At 36.8% G+C, this 11484-nt stretch overlaps 2 protein-coding genes across 2 annotated transcripts; one reads left to right on the forward strand and one right to left on the reverse strand.

Annotated features, from left to right (window-relative positions):
• The first annotated feature begins 1142 nt into the window (after nt 1-1142).
• Nucleotides 1143-9927, forward strand: LOC121986099 (protein JOKA2-like). The gene is made up of 7 exons (XM_042539904.1): nt 1143-1461; nt 6945-8179; nt 8269-8389; nt 8535-8768; nt 8844-8990; nt 9073-9567; nt 9661-9927. The coding sequence occupies exons 1-7, from the start codon at nt 1423-1425 to the stop codon at nt 9757-9759; spliced, it is 2370 nt and encodes a 789-aa protein (XP_042395838.1). The 5' UTR covers nt 1143-1422; the 3' UTR covers nt 9760-9927.
• A 128-nt stretch (nt 9928-10055) lies between these two features.
• LOC121986100 (oil body-associated protein 1A-like) lies at nt 10056-11157 on the reverse strand. Its single transcript, XM_042539905.1, has 3 exons — nt 11021-11157; nt 10544-10947; nt 10056-10469 (listed from the first exon to the last, which is right to left on the reverse strand). Exons 1-3 carry the CDS (start codon nt 11146-11148, stop codon nt 10294-10296), a joined length of 708 nt encoding a protein of 235 aa, XP_042395839.1. The 5' UTR covers nt 11149-11157; the 3' UTR covers nt 10056-10293.
• Nucleotides 11158-11484: the final 327 nt, after the last annotated feature.

The raw sequence follows: 11484 nt of genomic DNA on the forward strand, positions 1-11484 counted from the left end.
GGATAAAAAAAATCCATAAAAAAAATATGGATTAAAGAACAAATTAAGAAATTAGAGATTGATATTTTGAGTGCCATTGTGTTGTTGAGTTTAGCTTGATCAAGTTTCTTACCTTCATTGTCTCACCCAATGTATTTGTATTAACGAAATTCTTCTCCTTTGCTAACAACTTCAAAATGTTTCCATTAAGATTGAGATCCTCTTTTGGAACTTTGACCCACTTATCTGCGGGGTGGGACAACGTCAGTGGAAATGCTGCATTGGAAGGTCGTTAGAGATCTCCTTTTATATGGAGATCTCGTCCAAATTTCATAATCTTTTTTATTCCATACATGTAAAGTTATGTACAATGGATCATTTATCGGGATCTCATATGATGAAAGTTTTGTACATCGGATTATTTTTTTATACTTATTGATGTCAATTCTCAATCTAGGAGGTGAATCTATCGCTCAGCAACCGATGACGGGGTGACTACTTCAAAAGCTACATGGTTAACTAGAATGAGGTGTTGAAAGAAAGAGTGTTTCGATATTTCAACGAGGAGGGGAGTGGATAGGCCTAAAACAATTAAGATGTGTAGTTTAGGCGAAAATGACACATTGAACATCAAGTGTGTGATTGGGTAAATAAGGAAGTGTGATGTGCCATTTTAGCAATAATGTATAGTTTAGTAATTTGGAAAAAAAAATAAAAAATATATCAAGAATGCACCTTTTTTTTCAAAATTTTATTTATGTTCTCATGTCAACTCGGGCTCGAAGCAATCTTTTAATACCGTAATTTTCTTATGTGCAAAAATCAAAAGATTTCTCAAAAAGTCATATTATATTAAAAAATAGTAAAAACATATTTATTCTATTTTTTTTTTAAAAAATTGTTTTATCCTAATACTATTATTATAATTTTTTTTATCAAAACTAAAATGACTCATATCTAATTAACTTAATTAAAATAACTTTAATATTTTTTATTAAAATTTTATTACAAAGTCAAATATTAGATAAACTACTATTTGAATATCTTTTTTTAACGCGAGATAATATTTTTAGTACGATAATCTTTTAATAAAATAATGAAATGAAATGAAAAAAAAAAAAGGAAAGGCATTTTTTGACTTTTGTCCCTTTTCTTTTCTTCGCTACGAAGAAATCATCTAAATCATGACAAAACGAAGAAAAGGGGGCATGCGTCAGTAGAAAGCTGCCGTGGCTGATAACCCTGCGTTCCCGGTTCCCCTGGCGCTCCGCCCCCTTCCCCCCTTTCTCGTAGCTCCACACTCGTAGCCTTGATCTCTACAGGCGCCTCTCTCTCTCTCAACGGGTTTGTTACTAGCTATTAGGGTTGCACAACCTTCTCGATCCGATCTGCTCCTCATCTGGTAAGCTGGCGCAGTTCTCGCTGATCGATTCCTTCCCGCTGATGGAGCCTCGCGCCAACGAGTGGGATTTTGTCATTAAGGTACTATTTGTCCTCGCCAATGTTCGTTGATTGAGGTTTCCGTCTATTAGGAATGATCGGTTCTCGCCGGTGTATTTTTTTTTTTTTTTAGTTTAAAACTGGGACTTTGTGTTCTTAGATGCGTGTGGAACGGATATTTTTTTTGATTTGTTCTTCGGTTTTACATGATCGTCGAACGTTGTTATTATTATTATTTCCATTATCTTTTCCTGGCCACTCATTCAAAAGGATGAGATATTATGTACGGGATCGATCTGTGTGTGTGAATTGGCGCACTGGATTCGGTTTGGCTTTGACGGATTTCTATTGTCATAAGTTCAATAAGTGACCTCACGGGAGAAATATTACATGTAGAATTCCAACACAGGATCACCTGTTTCTAATACTTGTTAAATTTCTGCTTTTATAATTTTACTATGATAATTTAACCTTGATGTTTAAATTATCAGAAGAGAAAGTGAGAAACTATTCTGCAAATATATTCCCGGAATAATATTCTCCAGAATTATTCAAAAATAAAGATAGTGTTAGCCAAGCTCAATGGAAAAGACAAGCCTTGTAAATTACACAGATATCTGGGACTTATCTCCTCTTTGTTGTTTGGATTCAGGTGAAAGTTTAAAACAAAGCGGATCAAGTTAAAAATCACACTTATGCGTGTCTATATTAAAGAGCAATTTGCTCGGTTCTTTTGCTTTTTTTTGTTTGGTTAGACAATTAATTCAAAAGAAAGTAGTTGATGATTATCAATTATGATTCTAGGTGATTATTTTTCTTTCAACTATTCCACAGCTGATACTCTTTGAACAAACTTTTCTTTTAATTTGTGCCTCTTTCACCTCTCTTTTAGAGAACCTTTTGAAAGCAACATTTTCCATGTGGAATGCTAGATATCGTTATCTCTACTTGACAAGTTAATGATTTTGTGAGATCGAACTTCACTGAACTCTGAAGCTTTGGTATTTATTTCTGAAACCATCATATGTTGTTGAACAATGAAGGAAAAATGTTTTGTGCCATGAGAACCATATTCATGTTGCTTGATGTCAACATTTTAGTTGCAGTTTAGGTACTTGTTTCAGTTCCCACGATGGTACTAACTGAGTAATTGTTTCAGTTGCATGCCATGATGATGCTAACTTGTGGTCAATTGCCCTTATCCATTATGAACAATGAAGTTGATTTCTATATGTTATGGTTAAAACTGTAATGGATACACGAGTCTGCTAGCCTTTGGGTCTAGCTCAGAGCTAGACTTTTAGTCTAGCTTAGAGCTTGGTTGAGGAACTTGGCTAGAAAAGGCTGGGTTAAGAAGAGTTCAACCATTCTAGTTAAGCGTTTTAGGTTAAGTTTGGGCAATGTACTAGGAACTTAGGCAAATGGTGAATCTTGTTAAGTTATAACCGGATCATCTGCGATAGAGGGATGTAGAATTAAGTTGGACGACTGAGGTTGAGGTGGAGCTAGGTTATGGGGGTGTGGTGGAGTAATTAGCTAGGGTTGAAATGGAGAGAATTAGGAGTTCCAAAGCGGTGGTTACTAAGTGATTAGCTTGAGGTGATGATTAACTCTGACCTAAAGCTCTATGAATACTATAGTAGGACTCCAATGCTTCCAAAAGTCTTCATTTCAGTTGTTTTAGCTCCCTTTTTATAGGCTTTAAATAAACACCTATCCAATTGCCATTTTGGTCAATGACCCCTATTGAGATTACTGGATGAGCAAGATTCATGTAGGCAATCTTAAATATTGACATTGATGTTGATTAGTAACTAAAATAACATGGTTCTTTGAGTTGGATGATAACATTGTCATAGCCTTTGATTTGCATGCCTTGTTGCATGAGGTGATCAAGGCATCGATGTTTTTGAAAACTGGATTGGAGATTGAACTTCTATTACTATTGGGCCTATGGTTTGACAAGTCGAACCAGTAAACACAAAAATAATATTGTAGATCAAGGTTTGAAATCTTGAGCCGTGTCGGTGCCTTGGAATGATATTACTTCGGTATTGTGTTGATGTTTGGGAGATGGAAGGGGGAAAGAGAGAAGGAAGAAAAAGAAAAGGATGAGACAACTATATAGTTAAGTTCAATGTTTGCTTTTCATCTGGAATGCTATGATTTTGACATTATCTTGTATGAAAACAAACTATATAAAAAAGAATAACACTATTATCTCAATTTTAGCATGTCAAGAGGTGTTGAGTGTTAAACATGAGACATTTTCTGGGTATTGAGTTTTGATAATTTATTGAAACGATACGTCTCAGTTGTTTCACTCGGCATAGTAGAGATTTCTAACCATGCCATAGATATAATTTATATATTCATCTATTATAGTTGAATATACTAAAAATACTATTAAAAATATTTATTACTTATATCTAATAAATATATTCAAATTCATATCAAACATTAACTTATACGTATTATAATAAAAGCTTTGATAAATCAAATATATAATTCAAATATATTGTTTAATCATTTTTAAAAAGATAAGCATATGACTTAAAACATATATCTTTTGCAAAATTAAAATATGTAATTTTAAGTATATTTTGTGGAAAACAAATTAGAATTTTTTATTTATTCATTCAGAAAATTATTACTAATCTATTTTAAAAAAACTTTATTATATTCTCTCCCTCTCTTTTTATATATAAGGTTCTAATACATTATATATATATAGGTTTGATTGCCTACACACCTCATGGTGCACACGTTGTGAGCACCATGTGTATTATTTTTTAAAAATTTCTTTAGCTTAACTACTATAACCTAAATCCTAAACTCTAAACCCTAAGCTCTAAAAAAATAAAGAAAAAAAATACACTTCGTGCTCACAATGTGTGCACCATGAGGTGTGTAGGCTAACATTCTTGTACACGCACGCGCGCACACACGCGCGCACACACACACGCGCACACTTTAAAAAAATACTAAATCAATTTCAACTATTTTAATGTCTAATTTTTAGAAGCTAACTTAAACATATAATTTTGGATATATTTCTTTTATAAAATCAAATATATGTGGTTATAGTATGTTGTGTGGAAAAATTCAAATATATTATTTTTTTATTTCAAAAATATATTATGAGATCTGATTTCTATATGTATTAAAAAATTAAATATATAAAATATAACATATTGTCAACTTTTTGATGAATAACCAACAAATTAAATTTCGCAGAGGTTTGAAGTGAAACCTCCTCATTCACATTACTTAGAGCAAAAGCCTCTAGCCGAAAAGTCAAGAAACCAGGTTTTGATATTATTTTCCTGTTAGTGGTTTTAAGTCGTTTTATCTGGTTTTTGCATAAAGTGGTTTCTATATCAAAGCTAACCCAATTGACATCCAGTTTCGGGTTTAACCAAGTGGTCCTATCTGCTTTTTAAGACATTGGAAGGCATCAGGTTAACTATTTTGATTTTCGTGTCAAAAAGCAACTTTTTTCAAAATTTGGTGGCTATCAATATTTGATATAAAAAAAAAATATACATATGTGTGTGTGTTTGTGTTTAAACTTGTTTGTAGGATAAGAGAAGCACCTTCTTTTGGGAGGAATGATAATCTTGTAATTGCCCATGCAAACATTGTCAAATATGAAGTACGCTTAGTTTAGTTTACATTTTAGTAAAACCTGATGAGGATGCATATTAACCTAGACTCACGACCTCACAGTAGTATTCTCCTTTTGGACATATTGATAATGACATCTTTGTGGCTACACCTTTTTAAAAGCTTATTGGAGATAGACCTTTTAAGTTCTATATTTCATTGTTAGTGGCTAGGTGAGATCTTTATGGCTACGCCTTTTTAAAAGCTTATTGGAATAGATTTGCCAGTGGCTAGGGTGGTAGATAGCTCAAATAAGGTACCATTCTTGGTAGACTTCTTGGAAAGTTGGAGGAATATTAAATCAAAATTACATGCCGGATTTAGGAAAGCATGAATGTGATATGTCTCAAATGGATTAAATATATACTTTAAACAATGAGATGCCTTTCAAGGAACTTGGCCAATTTTTCATGAAAATTGTATAGTTAAGCATATTTAGTGAAGAGAAACATAGATGTAGATGACACACTGGAAATTCCTTATGTTTGTGGTAATTTTCACCTACAGACAAAGTAGTGAGATTAATAGCACAAGATGCTGGTCACAAATGTGTCATATTTTAATGTTACTGAGTGGTTGCTGACTTGCTGTGTCACAATTTGGCATCAGTGCTAGGTTCATTTAGGAGGTTTATGGTATGAGAATGGACCAACTGAAGTTGGTGGCCTTGTAATGAGTAAGTCTAATGAGGACGAGTGATAATAGGTGCTGATAGCTCAGACAAAGTTGGCTCTTGGCATTCTTCTATGATGCTGGGGGTGGGGACAAATTGAATCATATGCTGAAGGAGAAAGAGTGATTGTTTCATAAGTGTAACTTGTTTACCCTAGATAATGTGTTTCCTTTTGATTGAAATGGCATGATTCTTTGTAAGAACTCAGAAGTTAAATGTGCTCAGGCAGAGCAATTTTGGGATGGTTGACCTCTTGGGAAGTTCCTTATGAGCCATTTTCCATCATTGGATAAATTGTGAGGTTATCACTATGAGATGTAGATAATTTCCACCATAGAACATGATGGACTCAATTCTATGTCAATGTGCTTCATTAATTCTTGAACCATTATATGGATTTTGGGAAGTTAAATATTTAGCTTGAGCTTTGCAAATGCAGATGTCTGAAAAATTAACCTCCATAACCATCTGTACTTAAATATTTCTACTGTGATTAAAAATTTAACTTTCTGAAAATAAATGACCTATTATTAAGCTCAACTAACAAGGGAACACTAGAAATTCAAGACATACTAAGAATAGCAAAGGAATGTTCAGTGCTTTAGATCAAACTTCACATAAAAACATGTATTTCATTGTTATGATCCATTTATATTATGATATCAAATTACTCGATGATGATTTTCATAAAATTTATGTAGCTTATCCAAAATTGGTAGGACATATACCTTGTCATAGTTATTCTATGATTTCTTGACATGAATTGTAGTTTTTTCTCTTCACTGATCTTAGCAAATTGACAACATGATTCGTAGTCACATCTTCTGATTTTTGTGTAACTTCTAAATTTGTTTTTTCTATAGTTTTTGTTGTCATATTTATCTCTCAATATCTTTTCTATGCGCACAATCTTCTTCTTTTTCAATCCTGGCTCCAAAAAAAGCTGTTTTGTTGTATGTTTAGCAAAGTGGACTTACCTCACAACAAGATCTATTTGTATTTCAATTGTGGTGCTGATACAAGTTTTCCCATTTTCAGCTAAGGGGCAAACGGAAAATTTTTTTTCCATTTTTTTACAACCTATTTTTTTTTTGCTGCCCATTTTAATCTTTGAAAGGCTAGCTCCTCTTCTGGTTTTAAGTTTTTTTTTCTTTATTTTTTTGTGAACATCCACTTGCACTCCCAGGTGAAGTATGGTGACACACTTAAGCGATTTAGTTCTCATGTCCATGGAGAGGCAATTGATCACAACATAGCTAGACTGAAAAAGAAGATTGTTACCCTGTTCAAACTCAGTTCAGGAGTTGATATAATCCTTACCTATATCGATGAAGATGGCGAAGTTGTAGCCCTTGATGACGATGATGAGCTGCATGATGCCGCTATTAATCAGCATTTAAATCCTCTTAGAATCAATGTCTGTTTGAAATCTAATACTAGTAAAGAGTCTTACCTGAGGAACGAGACTGCAAGTTCTACAACTGCTGCAACTGCTAATTGTCAACAAGAAGAGAACCAATCTCCTGGATTAAGTTCAATAATTGATGAGGTGCTAAAACCTGTCCCTGAACAATTTCGATCTTCACTTTCCAAGTTCTCTGCTGAATTCCTTCCAAAGATTGCATCATCTTCACCAGTAATAGCTGATATAGTAGACCACATCTCTAAATTAGGTATACAAAATGTCAGTCAGTCTTTGAACAGGCCAACTGGTGAGCCATCAGAAATACCTAATCAAACAAAGACTCAGCCGAAGGATCTTAACATCATTGAGGAACCGAAAGTTCTAAAAACTTCGATTCCAGTGTCGGCAATATCATCTGATCCAGTTTCAGAGCAGTTGCACAAGAAACTTGTTCCTACGAGTCAGGTTGATATAGACAAGACTCAGGCATCTGTTTGCAGTTCCAATTTACCAGCATTTGAACAAACATCAGGGAAACCCTCAATTGATGATTTGCTGAGAACATTTTGGAGTAGCAGTGAAACATCTGATCGTCAGAATCAAATTGGTAATGTTAGCTGTCATGGGAAATCTGTTAGAGCTTGCCCCCCTTTCTTCGTGCCTCCTTTGCAGACTGGGACACAGAATGAGAACTACAATCCATCAGCTCCAGCTTTGACTAATGCGGTTACTGACTTGATGGATGACCATGATAATAAACCATTTCCGACTGGTGCAGCTCCTACTGGAACATTTGATGGGCTTAATTTTGAGGGAGACAAACAGCGGTCCACTACAGTCGACCCACCTTTTGTGATTGGTGTAAGGCCCAATAGTAGTGGTGTAAGGCCCAATCGTCATCCTAACCAAAGGGATGATGCATTTATTGATAATGTGCTCCATACTTTTCATAGAGGTATCATATGTGATGGTTGTGGAATGCACCCAATTGTTGGTCCACGATACAAATCTAAAGTGTATGTATTTCTTGCCTTTCAATTTAATTGTTGGTTGGTTACATATATTTTACATACATCTAATGACATTTCTTTCCTTTACTCTGTAGGAAGGATAACTATGATTTATGTAGTATTTGTTTTTCTGAGATGGGCAATGGAGCGGATTATGCCCTGATTGACAAATCTCATCGGTTTTCTCGTAAATTGATCAAACATTCTCATCGTGCTGTATGAGTCTAACTAATTTACTTGGTTTGATTCCATAGTACAATGTGTAACTTTTTCCAATTCCATATTTCAATATTCAGACTAACTAATAACTTGATTTGATTCCATAGTACAATGTGTAACTTCTTCCAATTCCATATTTCAGCATTATAGACGACGATCTTCACATCTGCATGGTTTTGGGATGCCAAGAGCAAAATTAGAGAGTCTCTTTATCAAAGACGTAACTGTGTTAGATGGGACCCTGATCCCTCCTTCAACCCCATTCACGAAAATATGGCGGATGAGAAATAATGGCACTGTTCGATGGCCTTATGGTACACGACTTGTTTGGGTTGGTGGTGATCAATTTGCTAACCAAGACACAGTTTTATTAGAGGTATTGTATGAAATTATCATCATCATTCAGTGAGTTTTTTTTTTTAACTGAAGAAATATTTGCATATTTATGCAGATTTCATTTGATGGGTTTCCTATGGAGGAAGTTGACATTGCTGTTGATTTTGTTTCTCCAGCAATGGCTGGGAGGTATGTCTCATATTGGAGATTGGCAACACCTTCTGGACATAAGTTTGGGCAACAAGTTTGGCTTCTTATTGAGGTTTGCAATATAAATGGACTGTATTGCAACACTGTCCTCTCTCTCATCTGTACTTAAAAAGTTTTCTTCTCTATTTCAACAGGTGGATACCAGTCTACGAAGCTCTGGTAGTGGATTGAATCTGAATTTGCCACCTGAAAGCAGTATTCAAGGTCCGATTCGAACTATTGATATCAATGCAGATCCAAGTGATGGTCTTCCTCCTGAATCGGTCCTTGGTGATAGTTCAGACAAACTTGTGAAACCAAACATCATCTATGAAACAACAAAACTGAATGATAATCCCACTAACAACAATGCTCCTGCATCTGATGTGGTTCCTCTGTCAAGTCCTATTCCTATCATTGATTTAACGTCAACCAAGGGCGACTCTTCTCAATTGCCACCGCCACCTACTACACCGGTCGACAACACTGTTGAGGATACATTGCTGAAGGAATTGGAAGACATGGGCTTTAAGCAGATTGACTTGAACAAGGAAGTTCTCATGCGAAACGAGTATGACCTGGAGCAGTCCCTAGATGAACTCTGTGATTATGCTGAATGGTATCCGCTTCTGGATGAACTGGCAGACATGGTCAGCTTTTAATTCTGCTATTTTAAGAACTATGATCATACCATGATGACCAGAGATTCACGTGCTAATCATTTGATAGTTTGATCATGGCAGGGTTTCTCTGATAGGGTGAAGAACAAGCAGCTTCTGATTAAAAATGGTGGCAGCATTAAGCGAACCGTGTTGGATCTCATCGCTGGAGAGAAAGCGTAGTGTTAAGTACAAATTCTGTAAATAACTGAGGAATTGGGTGACTGCTGCTTGCTTCTCTTTAAGTACTTATCGAGACTATTTGGGCTATTGATACTTATACTGCTGCTACTTGTATTTAAGCTGCGATATTACTTGTTGGCATCAAATTGGTTCCTTTATTTGCCAGTATATTATGTGGTTTTACCAAGTGTATCATGAGAACAGACCTAGTAGACTGGCTTCTGGTTTGAAACAGTTTAAGGGGCGTTTAAATTTGTTACCTTGGGCTGTCAACATCTGCCTCTGCGCTTCTGATATTTTGCAGTTTGATGCTCATGAGTTCTACGTTGGTGAAATTTGTTACCAAAATTCCATATGCTCGTTCTGAACTACAATTCTACCAACCAAACTACCTATAACCACTTGAAATAAGTGAAGTACTGATCTTCTTTTCTTATCATACATCCAAAACAGATATCAAACTGTAAATGATTTATTCTTTCTCTATCCCGTATGCGCTGACAGCCTTGCACTACGCGAGTACGCGTACATTTATTATACGAAGGCCCTTGGCACAGAAGAAACAGGGGGCAGATCCACCTCTGTGAGTACCAACCTCAGCCCCTTCCCTGCTCCGTTCGCCAGCGGGTGAATCCCCTTCGCCGGACCCTCCATATACTCCCTCTTCTCCCTCTCCTTCTCGAACGACACCCCGTACCTCGACTCCACATCTGCACCGTCACCACATAATTATTAATTATCAGTAACAATAAGTAAGCAGTTGTACTTCAGGTCTGGTGGCGACCTTTGGCGAGGTCTTCGCGGAGCTGGCCGTCGCGCGTGAGCGCCATCATGAGCTGCGGCGGGCCTAGGGGGAGCCGGTCGCCGCGGTCGACCTGCCAGAAGTGGAACGTCTTGCCGTAGGTCCTACAGACCTGCTCCAGGGCGCGGCGCTCGATGGGGCCGGGCACGCGCGGCATGAACAGCACGCCGCTCCTCACCTCGTACTCGTGCGAGTGCCACAGCGGCTTCTCCGCCTCCGGAAGCGCCAGGAAGAGCTCCTCCGAGACCAGGTATTCCACGCCGATCAGCCTCGCGTCGGGGCCGTCGCCGTCGTAGATGAGGCACTGCCGCAGGTCCTCGCTCTGGTGCGAGCAGAAGTGGTGCGCCTCCACCTGCCGCGTCATGTCGTCCCCGTAGAAATGGAACCTGCAATTATACGTGATTATATCTTGAAATATTGAATTAATATATCCCGATGAGCGGCTTAATTAGTGCTTACGCGCAAAGGTGCTGGTGGATCTTGTTGATCGGGTGGAAGTTTTGGATGGCGGCGGTGGCCGTATCCAGAACGGCGGTGCCGGTCTCAGTGGGCTTTCCGGGCACGTCGACTTGGGTGGTGGCCGCCATTGCTGTCCCTGTAAACAGAGGAGCTCTGCTCTGCTCTGTTCAATCATTGCTATTTATCAATAAAACTACGAGACGAGTCGGGTCACCTCGTCGCTTGCACCTGCACACGTGGACGAAAAACACAACGTGTCAAATTGTTGCTAGAAGCGGCTTCGGTGACATTTGTCTAGGTAGAAGAGGATGGAAGAAAAAAAAATAAATATAAAAAATATTTATAAATAATATGTTTTTTGTAACATCTTTTATTTATTTAAGTAAGCATAAAAATATAAATTTAAATTATATCACATATAAATATTAAATCGATAAGAATATATATTATAAAAAAAAAATATT

Source organism: Zingiber officinale, chromosome 5B (genome assembly GCF_018446385.1).
Source record: "Zingiber officinale cultivar Zhangliang chromosome 5B, Zo_v1.1, whole genome shotgun sequence".
NCBI classification, from domain to species: Eukaryota; Viridiplantae; Streptophyta; class Magnoliopsida; order Zingiberales; family Zingiberaceae; genus Zingiber; species Zingiber officinale.